The 18,525-nt window shown below is 33.9% G+C and overlaps 1 protein-coding gene across 1 annotated transcript in view; it reads right to left on the bottom strand.

Annotated features, from left to right (window-relative positions):
• Positions 1 to 17,980, bottom strand: part of LOC131929985 (uncharacterized) — a 20,284-nt gene extending 2,304 nt beyond the window's left edge. The window contains exons 1-4 of the mRNA XM_059286373.1: positions 17,912 to 17,980; positions 12,858 to 13,014; positions 5,887 to 6,067; positions 65 to 175 (exon numbers count right to left, since the gene is read on the bottom strand). Coding sequence (XP_059142356.1) covers positions 65 to 175; positions 5,887 to 6,067; positions 12,858 to 13,010 — 445 coding nt within the window. The 5' untranslated portion in view covers positions 13,011 to 13,014; positions 17,912 to 17,980. The remainder of the gene's footprint in view (positions 1 to 64; positions 176 to 5,886; positions 6,068 to 12,857; positions 13,015 to 17,911) is intronic.
• Positions 17,981 to 18,525: the final 545 nt, after the last annotated feature.

Here is an 18,525-nt window from a genome sequence, read left to right as displayed (position 1 = left end):
ATATTGTCAATTCAACAGTCTTTTAAGTTTTACGTTTCTGGTTGTAATTAAATGCTCTACTTACTATTACAGAAAGCGATGCACAAAAAAACAGCAATAACCACAACAAAAATGACTTCTCCTAGGAGGAATCTCTTCCGTCGTTCCATCGTCTGAGTTGACTTGCCGTGAAGAACTGGAAGAAAACCTGGATTTTGTTAACATCTTATAAATTGTTGATTTTGTGTTTTAAAGGTAAGTTAATTCACTAAACTATTAATTAAATGTTGAAAATATTAATTGTATATCTAGGTACTTTAATTAAAAGCTGTGTAACCCTATACATACATAAATATAAATATAAATAAATAAATAAATAAATATATATATATATATATATATATATATATATATATATATATATATATATATATATATATATATATATATATATATATATATATATATATATACATATATATATACATACATGGCCTTTGTGAAAAACGTATCTGTAAAGGACAGTGACATTTGTGTGTTATTAAGCTGCATATACCGGCACATAGCGGACCGAAGAGAAGAGGATGTGCACAAAGCAGCAGAGTTGGCTGATGTCCATGTCATTACGCATCAATTCGCCGAAATCACTTCAGTCAGAAAATAAGACAATAGAAGAAGGGAGAGTGACACAGAAACGTCACCAAGAGGTCAAACCTCTACTAGAAGTGAGGTTAAAAAACGAGAGGTTTGCACCTATTGTCACAAATAAGCGCACACACGAAACGAAGGTTGGTAACTTAACTCAAAAAGTAACAAAAAGAGGAGTAAAGATGTTGCCTGTACTACATCATATCCAAAGAGAATCTATTGGCCCACACCCGTCAAACTCAGCAGAAAACTTGGGCAGTCAGCAGATGGTCGATCAGATTTGTCGAAAATACAAACAGAGACGGAAGTTTCAACAAGAAAAGAGGTGGACTTTAAAGGCTTCTGTGAAGTTTCAGGTGAGATCACCGAGAGTCTCAAGGAGAAAGATCTGAGGGGAGCTAGTGCACCCATGGCCAGAATGCAGAAAACCTCCTGGCAAGAATTTGGTCCTTTTATTTCGGAAGGATTTGTATCACTACCAAAGGAGTCGACGAAGTTGCGACCCATCCGTATACGGAGATACTGGTGCGGCTCAGTCATTAATACTGGAGGGAGTCCTACCCCTATCGGCATCTACGGAGACCGGAGATTGTGCGCTGTGCCACGGAATAAGACAGGGGGTAAATCGGGTAAATTGGCGCCCTTACCAGGACAATGAGTTCAAAAATATCCCAAGTACCGATTTTCGTTGAAAAAAGAGATGACACTGAGGTAGAACTGGTGGACACATTCATTGCAAGTTTGGATCAACATCAAGACGACGGGGCAAACCAACAAAAGAACATTTAATTGAAGAACAGACCAAGGATGTGAAGATAGCCAAACTCCGCGAGAATGCCCTGTCTTTGGAAGAGACAGAACAGGGTCCGTATGGGTAATATTTGAAAGAAGGCATGCTCATGAGAAGAAGGAGACACCCCCCCCCCCTCGAGGCATCAGTAGAAGAAGAGTGGAGATGTGTGACGTAAGGAAGGTCTTCTAGATTACGTCCTTCGATTTAAGAATCAACTAAGTGACGCTTGTCGGCAGGCCCGATCTCACTTGAAACAATCACAGAATAAAATGAAAACATGGTATGATAGGAAGGCGAAAGCCCGCTCGTTCTCACCGGAGATGAGGTATTGGTGTTTCTCCCCATACCAGGTCAGACACTACAAGCCAAATATTTCGGCCCATATGAGGTCGAATCCAAGAACGATGACCTGAATTACGTGATAAAGACCCCCGATAGGAAGAAGAAGAGACAATTGTGCCATGTCAATATGTTAAAGGAATATTTTAAGAGAGAAGAAAGCCAAAGAGCCCCAGTGAAGATTGTCGCTATGATAAACGTTATATATATATATATATATATATATATATATATATATATATATATATATATATATATATATATCTTTATATATATATCTTTATATATATATATATATATATATATATATATATATATATATATATATATATATATATATATATACATATATTTATGGTTCCATGACAAATGATCTCAGGACAAATGATCTCAAGGAAAATATGAAGCCATATTAGCAGTCAATTTAAAAAAGTTCAAATCAACTAAAATCATCGTACATATTATTAAAATTGTGCTGTGAGATATTTTGTCTAAGATATTTTGTCTGAGATCATTTGTCCATATCGTTTGTCCTGATATATTTTGTCCGGGTATATTTTGTTCGTGAAATCATTTGTATTTGAGATCATTTGTCCTGGGATCATTTGTCCTGTCACCATATATATATATATATATATATATATATATATATATATATATATATATATATATATATATATATATATATATATATATATATATATATATATATATATATATATATATATATCGATGGTCTCGGTCGCAAACCGTCTATTTCCGAAAATGTAAATTTTACAGGAGAGACAAAAAACTGTTTATTTCCTTCTCGATCGCTCTAATACAATTTTTTTAATGATATCTCCGTAGAAACTCTCTACCGACTATCCTGTAGCGTTTTAAAATGAGTTTTGTAAATATTTACAAAATTATAGCAGGTTTAAAAAGATAGACGGTTTTCTCGGTGCAAACCGTCTATCTGTGCGCGCGCAAACTTAGCTGTTTTGAGCCGAGAATTTCGGTCTCAACCGCGTTCGTTCGTTTTGTCCAATGAACGTGATGTAGTTATGTTTATTTTTTTAAGTTATAATTAACACTTCATAATATTTAGATTATAGTTTTGGGCTCATATTTAAATTATTTGAGTTTATTCTACATTATGTGGTCAGTTTAATTTTTAGTAGAGATGTTTTGTATGGCTTTTTCGCTTTCGACTGTATTCATTATGTCTGTATTTAGCACTAGACTTGTTAACTGTTGAATGTTATGCTTTATTTATTACATCTTTCTATTCTCACAGTTTATTTTACTTAATCTGGTGGGTGCTGGGTTTGTGGAATGATAATAGTAAAAACAGAAACCGTATTGTCATATATATTATGAATGAGACATAACATATATATATATATATATATATATATATATATATATATATATATATATATATATATATATATATATATATATATATATATATATATATATATATATATATATATATATATATATATAAATATATATAGGCCTACCTTTTTAAAATATACCAAAAACTTCGGCGCCTTTTTTATTTGCTATTTTCGCTCCCCTACACCAAAACCCTGGATACGTCTCTGGCCATAGCGTTTTTACAAGTATCGAAAAAAAAAATTAAAATGGCGGGGGTTTTTTCGGGTCTCCATGACAATCAAAATTTTTTCCACTATTTTTTTGTTGGTTAATACTTACTTTCATGTGCCAAACTTTGTAAAATTATTCAAAAGGCTTAAACTGAGCATATACTCATAAATAATATGTACAGAATATTTCAAATTAAATTAAAAACTAACTTAAAATAAGCACAGGTTTGAAAAGCTGGTTAAAAATGGTTAAAAATGTTTTTTCCAGAAAGCATATCATTCAACCAAAATTGAACATTTTATAACATTTGAGAAATAAGCTCAAAATGACTTCAGGTTTTACTAAGGCTAGAATTAGTCAAACAAATAATTACCAATAATATAATAATTATTTAATCAACACTTTTATTTTTAATTGGATTAGTAGAGTCAGTTGTTGTGGCGATAGAGGATGTTATACGATTTAACTAGCCGTGCCGGCCAGGCTCTGCATTGGCATTTGAGATAAATGTTATTGGTTAAAGGGCCGTGACTTATGTGCTCATTTAGCATTATATACCCTGCTTTGCCTGGTGTTTTGGAATATAAAAAAAATCAATTAAAGACATTCTTAATGTACAAAAAAATGTTAGTCTGATCATTATGTATGGTGGGAGTTCAATTTTACCTGGTATCGGAGCATTTACATGATTTGAAGGGTAACTGCTTTAATACTTTTTTATCTCTCTGAACAAAATCAGTTTAATACTTTGATCCTTTTATTTAAAAAAAAAAAATTGGCTATAAGAACAACTTTCAATTTTCAAAAAGTCAACTTAGCAAGTTTTGAAATTAGCAAATACAAATATTAGTTAATATCGATGGTTTAATTTTCACACCAATTTGAAAATTATGTAGAATACATTTTTTAACTGTTTCTTTTATCTACATGCTATTATGGTTCATTTTTTTTATTTAATCAAAATATATAGAAATTACAGTCTAGATTCTTGACCCAGTTACATCCCTTTTAACGTGTATAATTAAGCGGTAAAACTTGTTTTTATTAATTTTCACACTTATTTGAAAACCGTTTAGTATAAATTTTAAAGGAATAATTTTTTTATCTAAATTTTTTTCTTTGTTTATTTTTGCGTGAAGTAGACAAAAAATGGGGGAAATTAAAATGTTTAAATTCTTATTGTTGTTACGTGTAATTAACAATTAAAATTGAGGAGTAATCACTTAATATGATTTTTCTGAGAATGTGTTATTTTTCTAGGTGTTTCTATACATATATATATATATATATATATATATATATATATATATATATATATATATATATATATATATATATATATATATATATATATATATATATATATATATATATATATATATTAGTAGCCATCTTAATAACTAAATTTGAAATAATATAATTCCTGAGCATGTACTATATTTCGTTTCAATTTATAACCACCCTGAGACAACGATCCAGACATACATATGTACAAACTTAATTCGGGCTTGCAATTATCGTGTTTAATAATTATTTGAATGGCATTTCATGTCTACCAAAAATTGTTAAAAGAATTATTTGATAACAGTCAAGCTGGTCAAAAGTACATGAACATGTAAGCTTGACTGATGCACTGGTTTCTCGCGTTATGTTTTTTTATGATTTTTAAATTTATTTTATTATTTTTGAATATATTCAATTTCATAGCTGTACGATTCCGTAGTATGTCTTAAATAAAAATTAAGAGAATCAATTGCTTTTTATTTCACATAGTACAAAACTGTTTAAATGAGCTTTATGGGCACCCCTGTTTTTAAAAAGGACAGTAGGTCATGGAAGTAGTCTGACCTTTGCTTATCATCCAAACTACAGCTCGTGTAGAGTTTTAAAATATTTTTCTAAGCAAAAGTGTGTTTTAGTTACTGTAGAACAATCACTGTTTGTAGACCTGTTTGTTCTTTACAAAACCACTATCAATGTGAACGAAAAACATTATTTATGAAAAGAAAATTCTTTGTTTTTTTGGTCGGAATTGGGCCCCCTAAACGTCCTGCCCCCCTTCCATTTCTTTCCTCTTAGCCATCTCCAGCCCCTTTAACTGTTCCTAACAAAACCATATGCTTAATCCTTAATCTTTACTCAATCCATATTGTTTATTATATCCTACCATTACGTTACGGTACCGTTACTATTTAATTGCATTGCCGTTAAAGTTGCGGTAATCGGTACTATGCCGCTACCGCTACCCTGACCGTAACCTATAAGAAATATACTGATAATTTATTAATTTTAAGCGCTTCTGACATTAGCGAAGCGCATCTGTCGCTTCAGGTTTAAAACTGGCCGCTCTTCGGGCTTTGGCTATAACATATATTTATTTATGCGAGAATTTTGATTAAGTAAAATGTGAGTACTGAACCCCTACCGCCCTCAAAACTCCTATATCACAGGGTGATAGCATCTGTGATCGTATTGTGTCACCTCTAATCATATGACGTCATGTGACCATTGATCCTATGACGTCACATTACCTTTGAGCCTCCAGTCGTTGTCCTCACACAAGACCACCGTTAAACTCCCTCCCTCCTGTTTCAACTTGCACTGAGTACCTTCAGGTAGAGCGGCCATCTTGTCGGTGTTAACAAGGGTTATCTCCCCGTTGTCGTGCTGGTCAAAGCACACGTCTATGGCCATAGCTTTGTCCACTTGACACTTTGACACAGACATTTCAATACATAAATACAATATATATATATATATATATATATATATATATATATATATATATATATATATATATATACAATTACGAATATAAAAAGTCCCGGTTCCAACGACCCAGTCATTCATCTACTATATTCTCACTAGCCATCGGTACCCGTTTCACGTGAATTATAGGCCTATATATTTTAAAATGGTGTACTTGTTTGAGAAAAATAATTTATAAAATAGTTATTGGTCAAAACGCAATGTGCTTTACTACACGCTGAACGATATTAATGACAAAGCAAGAAATAACTAATTAGCTAAAAATCAGACACATTTAACGTAACACAGGCACACATTGATTAAGTGACTTAACTGATTCCGTTAAAAATTGGCTATTCAATTATATTCTTCTTGTTTTTAAAGTGATTTATTTTTATTAGTTTTTTTATGTATATATCTATAGATTTAAGGATAAAGTACATTTCTTTATCTGTAACTATACCATATTAAATGCACTCGCTGATTAAGAGACTTAAAATTAAGTGACGTAAGAGATTTCTTTAAAAACCCGGCTGTTCACTGGTAATTATGTTGTTTTTGTCTTTTAAAAACACATATTTCGGCTGAGCATGGGTCTGACCATACTATCCCTTCATATGCTTAAAAGACAGAAACAGGTTAACTCTACTTCACTTGCCCCGTGTCCCGCCAAATCCCGATAGGCAACTTTATCACCAACATATTAAAAAAAATTGAAAAAAAAATTAAGATTGACTTGGTGTGTCTCGAACCCGTACAACTCGTATGGTATCGATTTCACTTTCATCTCAGCTATTTAAGCACCTTGTGATTAATGAATAATAAAAGACCTATTTAATAAACTTAACTTCCGCGAAAAGCCCTATTCTTTCAAATTAAATTTTATCCCAAGTTGGCCAATTGCATAGCTAAACAAACAAAGATTTCTATACAATAATTAAGGACTGAATTAGTTTTATATAGAAATTTATTATGGGAATTGGTTCTAGAGTAGATAGTCTAAATCTAGATCTTAGCTTCTACGTCTAGTTTTTCTGTAGATCTAGTCTAGATCTAGATTCCAGATTCATAAAGTTGATTTTATAAGTTTAGGCCGAGAAAATTGTATTGTATACATTTCATAGCGCACGTAGATCTAAATCAATTTTGAATGAAATAGCTCATTTCATAATATTCTAAAAAACGAAAGAAGACGCCATGAGTTTTGTGTAATTTCTTTAGTGTAAACTTTTGGTATGTGACGTCCTTGTTTTATGCGTTCTTGTCACAACTATGAACACTTTTCCGATTGCATAATTAAAATTGTTTTTCTACCTTCAAATACGCCTTTATTTTTTATTTTCTTCTTTAAATAAAATTTTATTTATACATTTAAAACATCTACCATATTATTTTCAACAAAAGTCCGTATCAAGTTCTCCATATATCGCTAAAGATTCTGATGTGATAGCCTGCGAAAATATTTTGCGGACAGAGAGAGAGAGAGAGAGCGAAGTGCGCACATAGGCTTTTATATATTAAGATTCTATTCCATTGTGTAAAATAACTATGTAACATGATTTATTTTTCCAAATTTTAAAATGCTATGTTACTGCCCGCGTCTTTAATATTAATCGATTTTTACTTTCTTGTATATACGAAGTGTAGATAAAGTCTTGCAATCGTGCAAAAAAAAAGATTTTTGCAATTCTCGACGTTTTACATCTCCCTGAGTCGGAAAAACATAGTTTTGCATTCTTGTCCGTGTGTCTGTGTGTGTATGTGTGTGTGTGTGTGTATGTGTGTGTATGTGTCTGTAAACACGATAACTTGAGTACCATTACAGCTAGGTTGATGAAATTTCATATATAAGTATTATATCAAAATCGTAGATACGTGTCAACTTTTGAGCGATTTCCAATAACCGGAAAGAAACCTTTTTCTACTTTGAATTTTTCATAAGCCTATACCTGGAGTACTATTTCAGATAGATAAATGAAATTTCACATGTAAGTAAAACAACTAATTCTCTGCCTTCTGTCAAATTTAGACAAATTTTTGTCTACCGGAAGTAGTAATTTCCGATTTCTCAAAAAACTCTGTGAATTTATAAAGTACTGATAATATTCCGCACTATTATGCACATTTTGTTAGGCGTGTGTGCAATTTTTTTTCTACAAATTTTTATTTTATTTTAAAAAGTTTAAGTGATTAAAACATTCATAAAAAACGTTTTAATAACAAGCTTCTATGTAATAATGCACTAAAACGGAGAAAATAAATTATACACTACTATTTAAATAAGTATAAAGCAAAGCTTGGTTCACTTTAGTATCTATTGGATACCTTTACTAATATTTAGGAAAAGACCCACGCTTTTCTTTATAGCTATTTAAATAGTAGCGTATAATTTTTTTTCTCCATTTTAGTGCATTATTACACAAAAGCTTGTTATTAAAAAAAATTATGAAATTTTTTAAAGTACTTTACATGTTTTTATTTACAACTCGACTACCCGTTATCTGGTCAGATAACTGTGGGTTTCAAGGGTCATCCATAAATGACATCACGTCTGTCACTAATCATTACAGAATAACCAGACCCCACTTTCAAAAAGGCGTCACACCTCAGACGTTTTTGTCTTTTAAAAACACTGACTTCGTCTGAGCATGGGCCTGACAACATAATTTTATCATATGCTGAGGTCACAAGAACAGGTCAACTCTACTTCACCTGCCCAGTGTCCTCCCAACTCAGACATGTTTCTGTCTGTGAAAACACATATTTTGGCTGAGCGTGGGTCTGACCACACCATCTCTTCATATGCTGTCGTCACAAGTGAACTTTACACCTGCCCAACACTACTTCACCTGCGCAGTGTTCCGCCAAGTCTCAGACAACATGTTTTATCTTTAAAAAAAAAGTTTCCGGCCCAGCATGGCTCTGATGAAACTATCCACGTTATATACTGAGGACAAAGAAACAGGTGAACTCTACTTCACCTAACCTGTATCTCGCTAAGTTCCAATAGGCAAAGGCAACATTATCATTCACAACTGAAAAAAAAATTAAATAAAAAAAAAGACTGACATGTCTAGAACCCATGCCACCCACATGGTAACCTAATGTGCTAACCTCTTAGCTATCTAGGCTCGTACTCTCGAGAAGTTATTAAATTATATATTTTACTTCTAAGCGGCGTAAGAATCTACGCGAATCAGCCCTATAATTAGATCTAGAATTATTTCAAATTAAATGTATTGTATAATAAAATAAAAAGAAGTGTTAAAACATTGACAATAGTGTTGAAACGTAATAAAAATAGCAAACGGACGTATTGTTAAAGTTATAGCCGACAGAAAATTAGTTTAAGAACGCGTTAAACATCTGAATCGGCAACTAAATTTTGGATTGAAGTCGCCATTTATTGTACTAAAAAGTAAACAAATGATGTGACGTCACAAAGTAAAATCAATGTTTTAAACTTTTAAAATCAATGTGGTGAATCGACCTATGACTATATCAATAAATTAATTAACGTCTTTAAATAAATGTGTGATTAACAGTCTGTCTGAAAAGAAACATTGTTCTCTACCTACATACTATTTTACCGCTCTCCACATAGCGCAGATTCTCTCCAGTAGTCAATCAGACAAACAAAAAAAAAAATAAATAAATATTCAAACAAGTAAACAAACTTGAGTTTTAGTAGTACAATAGACTACCCGTTATCTAGTGAGATAACTGTGGGTTTCGAGGGTCATCCATAAATGACATCACGTCTGTCGCTTATCACAAAAGAACCAGACCCCACATTCAAAAAGGCGTCACACTCACACCTCAGACGTTTTTGTCTTTTAAAAACACTGATTTCGTCTGAGCATGGGTCTGACAACATAATCTCTTCATATGCTGAGGACACAAAAACAGGTCAACTCTACTTCACTTGCCCAGTGTCCTTCCAACTCAGACATGATTTTGTCTTTGAAAACACAGCTTTTGGCTGAGCAAGGGTCTGACTACACTATCACTTCATATTTTGAAGTCACAGATGAACTCTACACCTACCCAACACTACTTCAAATGCCCAGTGTTCCGCCAAGTCTCAGACAACATGTTTTATCTTTAAAAAACAAAATTTCGGCCGAACATGGCCCTGACCACACAATCCACGTTATATACTGAGGACAAAGAAACAGATGAACTCTACTTCACCTGCCCTGTATCCCACTAAGTTCCAATAGGAAAAGGCAACTTTATCATTCACAACAAAAAAAAATAAAAAATAAATAAATTAATTAATTAAAAAAAAAATTCACATTGACATGTCTCGAACCAGTGCCACCCGCAAGAATCTACGCGATTCGGCCCTAGAATTAGATCTAGAATTATTTCAAATTAAATTATATCTTAAATTAGCCAATTGTATAGCTAAACAAACAAAGATTTATATAAAATAATTAAGGCCTGAAATAGATTTTAGATATAGAATTTACATAAGTCTAGTGACCTAGATCAAGATCTAGACTTCTAGATCTAGATCTAGATCTAGATTCATAACTTTTTCTTCTTTCGACAGCTGATGGAATGAAATAGACAGTTGAAAATTGATATAAGTGTTGAAACGTAATAAATACAGCAAACGGACGTATTGTTAAAGTTATAGCCGACGGAAATTAGCTTTAGAACGCGTTAAACATTGGAATGGGAACACAATCTTCTTCGATAGAAGCCGCCATTTAATTGTACTAAAAAGTAAACACATCATGTGATGTCACAATTCACTCAAAGTAAAGTCGTTTTTCTAAACTTTTAAAATAATGTGGTTAATCTACCAATGAATTAATCAATAAATTAATTAACGTCTTAAAATAAATTTGTGATTAACAGTCTGTCTGAAAAGAAACATTGTTCTCTACCTACATACTATTTTACCGCTCTCCACATAGAGCAGATTTTCTCCAGTAGTCAATCAGACAAACAAAAAAACAAACAAATAAATATTGAAACATGTAAACAAATTTGAGATTTAGTAGTATATAGATAGTATAGAGATAGATAGAGTTACATGACGAAAAACCATTTTGCTCCTATTGAACGCGATGACGCGCTATTTAACGTTATGACGCGTCTGGAGTAGCTGGATGGGACTGTCTATTAATTTGGTCACATGTGTAATTAATTCATAAAAAAGTAATCAGGCGACCAAGTAAGTCACTTTGAATGTCATGATGCATTGTCTTCATATCTTGACCGATGTACCAACTACGAACCGTATCTGTCAGGTAGAAGTGCCTGCGATTTCGCTCGGGCGTTTCGATCTAGAAAGACAGACTGACGACTGACGACAGACAGAGGAAGTGAGTTAAATAAAAGCTTGTAAAAATTATGTCTATATCGCGATGTGCCACCTCCCGTAGTATCAGATAAGAATATTCGAGAAAGTTTAGGGGAGATCACTCCTGGTTTATTTAAAATAAAATGTTGCTTTTCTGTTTTGAAATAAAACGGCCAATGTGTAAAAGACTTCAGAGTCTACTGTTGCTACCGTTATTAGATAAAAATAGTATAAAATAAGGCCCCCCAACCTAGAGCTACAAACGTTGTAATATTTAAGGGTGTTTGCTCAGCTAAATGGTTTTGAGGAAGAACGCCATTTGGAAGGTGTTATATACAATGAGGCTGTTTCGCCGGGAGACTAAGTCTCTACAGTAACCGTATTCACAGGAATACTTTTGTCGGGAGTAAAAAAAACAGGAGCTTTTTTGTTGTGTGCTAAAAACACGAAAGCCGTTTAGTCGGCTGCCTAAATGACTGGAGCCTATTTGTCGGGACACTTATTACAGGGAGCCCTTTTGACGGGAACCTATATGACGGGATTAATTTTTCGATGGCTCGCTTGACGGGGTCGATTTCACGGGGCTATCAAAGACAATTTTTCAATGGCTATTTTGACGTGACATACACACACACACACACAGTATTTCTTAGTGCCTTTATGTTGGTTTGTCTTTTATGCATTACTCCGCTATTCATTGGACTTAAATCTTTGTAAAAAGCGTTTGAAAGCGCCCAACACCGTGGATGTGGATGACTAACACGCATTATGTGTACGTGTACGTGTACGTGTACGTGTACGTGTACGTGTACGTGTACGTGTACGTGTACGTGTACGTGTACGTGTACGTGTACGTGTACGTGTACGTGTACGTGTACGTGTACGTGTACGTGTACGTGTACGTGTACGTGTACGTGTACGTGTACGTGTACGTGTACGTGTACGTGTACGTGTACGTGTACGTGTACGTGTACGTGTACGTGTACGTGTACGTGTACGTGTACGTGTACGTGTACGTGTACGTGTACGTGTACGTGTACGTGTACGTGTACGTGTACGTGTACGTGTACGTGTACGTGTACGTGTACGTGTACGTGTACGTGTACGTGTACGTGTACGTGTACGTGTACGTGTACGTGTACGTGTACGTGTACGTGTACGTGTACGTGTACGCGTACGTGCACGTGTACGTGTACGTGTACGTGTACGTGTACGTATACGTGTACGTGTACGTGTACGTGTAAGTGTACGTGTACGTGCACGTGTACGTGTACGTGTAATATGTTGTTCGCTATATGCTATGTAGGGCCTACATATGTGATGTGTTATGTTGTGTGCTGCATCATCTTTTATACACAAATAAACATTTAATTTTAAAAATTGTTAATTGTCTCAATATTTATATTGAAACTGGTTGTTTTTTTTTAAAATCCATACCATTTTGACATTAGAGTCCAGGTTTTCAGGAACATTTATTTTAAAACTAACAGCGTCGATTGACTGACATACTTGATACAACAGGGTGACCAGCAAAATGACATTGATATACCTGACCGTCAGTGACTTCTCGCACCCCTTGAATGACGTCATGGGTCTACAATCAGAAAGAAGTGTTTGATAGAAACATGTATATCTTTATTAGTTACACTCCTGTCAATTGTTTCGTACTTGAAAAAAAAGAAAATGTGATTATATAATGTCGGGGCTTAAATTGAGGATAAACAGAACCAACATACTAATACAAGTATAAATAAGCAAACCTACATTAAAACCCATAGCTATAAATGTGTTACGTGCTTAAAGAAAATTATTTACTTAGGGAAATAACACATTTAAATATGTAGGTCGAACAGTCTCCAGCACTCTCTGGATTGATGTGTTGATACCGCGTCACTTGTGTTCAATGGTTATTCAGGCACATTGATACAGCCTTACGTGCTTTAACCAGAACGCAACCTAGTCAATTCACAATTTTGCGAACCTGCTGATTCAGTCTATTCAAAATGCACCCAGCTCCACTCTTTTGTATGTGTGGGCTGTGTTGAGATTTTGCGAATAGTTATCATTACTGGCAGTTTTGAAAATAACCATAAACCTGTTAATTACTCTCATTGTTTTCCCCACCCCAGTCTCATTTAACTAGCCAACTCTAACTTTAAACCTAACACTTACCACAACTACCACGTATCCACATTTGTCTAAAGTTTTAGCATCATAAGTTGATGATTTATTATATTCTTAAGATAAATCTATCTTAGTCGCTAAAGAAATTACAAGCTAGTTAATTAAGCCTAATGGTTTGTGGCCTATTGTGATATTAAAAACTTAAAAGTTACGAGTGTACAATAGGTGGTAGAAAGCACGACTGCTGACCAAAAAGTCATGAGCTTTGTTTCCAGGCTGGGGTCGGCGTGGTCGAGTCGGTAAAGCTCATGGTTGCTAAACCGAAAAGTCTGGAGTTCGAACCCTCGGGCAGATGAGGCTCGTTAGCTGGGGACAGCCACTCTTCTAGGAGAGACAACTCCAAAATTAAACAACTGCTGCCTTGTAGCTTGTTCTTGGTTGGACAAAGGCTATGGAAGCAAATCCAAAAAGAAAAGCAGGCTGAAATCGGAGTCAATGGCCTCAATGGCGCATAACCAATTGACACGTAACGCTTAATTGTGTTGGGGGCGTGGTCGAGTCGGCAAAAAGCTCATGGTTGATAAATTCGAACAAAGTCTCGAGTTCAAACCCACTGGCAGATAAATCTCGATCCCCTTCAACACTAATAATTAAGAACGAAGAAGAAGAAGAAGAAGTTTCCAGGCTCAAATCCGAGAACACCCAACACAGATCAATCTCATATTTATAAAACTACTGACTGAGACTAGGCGTAAATCTAGAACTGATCAGAATGTCTCATTTGCTGAGAACAACTAAATATGTGAATTACCCAATATTCCCTATGCCTCAATGCGCAATAAATTAATCTAAAGAGTTTTAATCCACATAACTAGATCTAGATATCCTGTACCTAAAAGAAATAAAAAAAGAGCTAGATCTAGATCAGTGGTTCCCAACCTTTTTCGAGTGGCGACCCCCTTTTATAAAAATTAAGTGACCTGCGACCCTCATAGAATTAAAAAGCCGAAATTAGTATTGAAATTAATAAGCACTAAAATAACATTTTCTAGTAGATTTTATATATGAACTACTCTTGATAACTGTTTTAATACCATGAGTAAAATTGCATATTATTCACTAAACATTCGCGGTTAATTTTTTTTTTAAAGTTTTTTTTGTTGTTAACGACAACCTATGTCATTATCATTATCTTAATTTTGTTTTTAATCGAAAAATAATGTTGAAAATCTATTCTCGAAAAGTCAATCAATTTTACGTTTGGGTATGAATGGTGAATACTACACCAAAATTGTGTCTGCAGTTTTTCATCTTACGCGGAATCATTCTACAAATCAAATAATTCATCTTGTAATTCATCGTGAATGCTGGCAACATCGAGGGAAGAAGAGAATGGATAATGCGTCAATGCAGATTCTTTTTTTTTCAGCTCAGAGAAATAGCGATGCAGTTCGTTTTCACTTGATTCAAGATGTCCAGAAATTTCTTCTTTCAAAAGTTTAATTATCTCACAATTAGATTCATCTACCACACTGCAGAGTTTCTCAAATTTACAATATTTCCAAGATTTATGTTCTTTGCCGATTTTGCAGCTTTGATAAAATGCCCCGAGATAATCATGGAAAGTGATAATATTCGTTCATTTTCCCTGAAGCTTCAGGTTATGCTTATGTTGATGTTCGAACACATCTGCTAGGTATGATACTCTCTCCAACCACTCCATGTCGTTTTAAGTATACCAAAAGGTCTTGTTTCCTTTGCATTTCCAAGAACAATTTGATTTCAAATTTCAATTCAAAAACACGATTCACAACAATTCCTTTGACAGCCAGCGCACTGTAGTGTAGAAGAGCAGAACCTCGTGATCTTAATTCAGGTCTTTGCTCAGTTCTTTGAAGGCTCCAGATTATATATAATTTACCATTTATACCAGCAATGGAGTCTTGATGGCGATTGGTGAGGGTAGTGGTTAGGGAGCTAAATCTTTTCTGCTTTCTGAAAGCCCGATTTTGACCTAAACATAGATGGTGCACCATCCGCACAAACCCTCACAGCCGTTTTAACCCATTTTAATCATCCAATTAAAAAAAAATATTTATTTTCTCCATGCTATCTTCACAAAAGAGCAACTCTTCTTTGCTATCATCTGAATGAATATAGACAAAGACCAGCAACTGCGAACACGAACTGACGACTGTTGATTTATCAACTTGAAAAGCAAACAATGGTGAAATTTCAATAAAAATGTGTTATTTAACATCTACGGATATGTAAGAATTAACTTCACAATCTTCAACATGCAGCGTTTGATGAGATTTTCTTCTATTGTGTTTGTTTTTGCTTGGCATTTTCTGTCGCGACTTCATGTGATGCTTGCACTAATGCTGTGTTTCCTTTGTGAAAACTTCCTGTTCGATCAAGTCTCTGACGTTTGCAACTAGCTTTATGCCGAAGAAAGAACTCCATATCTTTTTTGGTGTGTTTCAAATGAAGATTTCATAAACTCGTGACTGAGAACAACTTTGTACAGTACGCTTTGCTTCTTCTCTATTCCCTTTCCAGTGATGTTAGTAAAGCCGAATTTCAAAAATTCTTCTAAATATTTATGTTTTATTTCAAATTACTAAGGTTTAGTATACCAATTGGCGACCCCCCAGAAAGCCCTTCGCGACCCCCAGGTTGGGAACCCGTGATCTAGATATCTTGTACCTAAAAAATGAATATCCAAAACCTCGCTTCTAATAACAAAAAAAGTAAAGCATCTTTAATACCTTTCTTAGTAGTGGGTAAGCAAAAACGGTCACGCAGTTTTTCATTGATTGTTAAGGCTGGTCACTAATGTTGCTTGTCTGGATGCTTGCGAGTGAGACCTAATTCAGTGTGAGACCTTTGCCTAACATTTGTATTATTTTAATTTTGGATACCACATCACTACCTAATCTGACTTTATCTTACTAAATAACTTTCCAGTGCTGTGCATTTTTCAAAAGGCGTCAATTACAGACTCATGTGTCAGAATTCGACCACTGTTTGTGTTTTTAACTCTAAAATTAGCCACTTTTATTGTCATGAGTGAAAGCTGCCCTGGCTATTTATTTTATCGAGCTTCGGCTTTATGTAAACAATGTATGGATAGGAGGTGATGACAGCTGGTATTATTATACAAAAGTGTGTGCTCAAGTTTGAAATTTTGAAAAACGATTGAAATAAGCTTATGATTCACATATTAAAACATTGGTTTTTATACTAAAAAAAACCCCAACAATTTCACTTTAAAGTGAAATTTACTATGATTGGAAAAGGGCATTTTGAGGCCCCTAAAAATCGGGGGTCCTTGACTGTAGCCCTCTCCGCCCTCCCACCTTAATTCGCCACTCCATCGAAGCTTTGTCCTACTCTGATATTTTGACCAAAGGTAGTAAACTTGGGAGGTGGGTTTATTGACAGGTGTTAATGGGATTGTGATTTGAAGAGAGAAGTGCATTAACCCTCCGCCCTCCCCCTCCCTTTTCCGTCAGACAATACACCTTTCACTATCCCACCCTTTCGGAACTATTACCCTCTGTCAATTACTACTGGGGTCATTATTTATTGTGTATTTATACTTTTTTTTAAACTAATTTTGTTTTGGTCTACTTTCCTCCAACTGTTTAAATCTAATTTATCGGTTGATCTAGAAAAATTTATTGATGACTCAAATTAGAAGAACTATCAAGCGTATCCTATTGAAAATGGATAGTAGTGTTTGAACCTTATAAAAATAACAAATAGACGTATTGTTAAAGCTACAGCCGACAGAAAATTTAGCTGTATAGTGCATTAATATTTTGAATAGGCAACATGATCTTCTATGGAAGTAATATTTGTTTTGAAAATAACTAAATAAAGTATTTGTTCTGAACTTTTATAATTAAAGAGGTGTTTCTACAAATGAATATATTAATGCATTAATTATCATCTTTGTATATATCTATAACATTTTGGAGAAACTAAATCCTTATTCCTTACATAAATACGTATTTTACAGTTCTACACTTAATACAAATGCTCTGATCAAGCGGAGCATACAAACAAAATAAATAAATAAATAATAAATAATTATATAAATATACAAACTTTTGACTTTTAGTAGTATATAGATAGACTAGGAGCAGCAAAATCAAATATTATTTTTATTTGATAATACGTTTAAAATGGTTTTACACTCCAGTTATACTATATTTTTAAAGAATAATAAACTGGCTTTCAAATATGCATCAAGCACATTATTAACTCATGTTAATATAGATAATAAACAATTGTCAAATGTGTATTATATACATTAGGTAATTACATAAACACATTGTATCACAAATTAAATCACTTACGTGGGTATGATGATGGCGTATTGAACCACAGACCTCGAAAATAATACGATATCTAAACTTCGTTCCTTGTGCGGCTTGTCAAACCCGAAATTTTGAAGTAGGTTACCTGGCCAGGTATTAGAAGACGAAAAAAATCAGGTGCAACGGAAACGCTGTCTATTTACACCAAATCAGCCACCACGTTGAAATAACGACGGTAGTGAAACAGCATGATTTATTGTTAGTTGTTTTCAAAACATTGGTGGGAAAGTTGGCTTTATGACGCCGGTGGCAGTTGAAAGCACTACGATCAGTGTATTGAAGGGTTATGAAATAGCACATGTAGCAGTAGCTGCTGATTTATTGTATGCTTGTCGTTTGTTCCTCTACGCTTCAAAATAAAGTTGTTTCTGTCAAGTATAGACATTTCATATGAATTTAAACCCAAAATGTAATATACATCATTACCTTAATTAAATTTTAGCTTTTTAAACGTGCAATCTACTTGTGAGTTTTATATTACACACACGCTTATACTTTACACATATAAAAGTTTTTTTAATGAATTGAAATCATGTGGTTATTAACTTCAGCAAACTGACTACAACCTCTTGGCTATTTGTAGACCTTAGTTC

Source organism: Physella acuta, unplaced genomic scaffold, assembly GCF_028476545.2.
Source record: "Physella acuta isolate Inbredline_101_S28 unplaced genomic scaffold, ASM2847654v3 ptg001700l, whole genome shotgun sequence".
In the NCBI taxonomy this organism is placed as follows: Eukaryota; Metazoa; Mollusca; class Gastropoda; family Physidae; genus Physella; species Physella acuta.
This window is presented reverse-complemented; position numbering and strand designations above follow the sequence as displayed.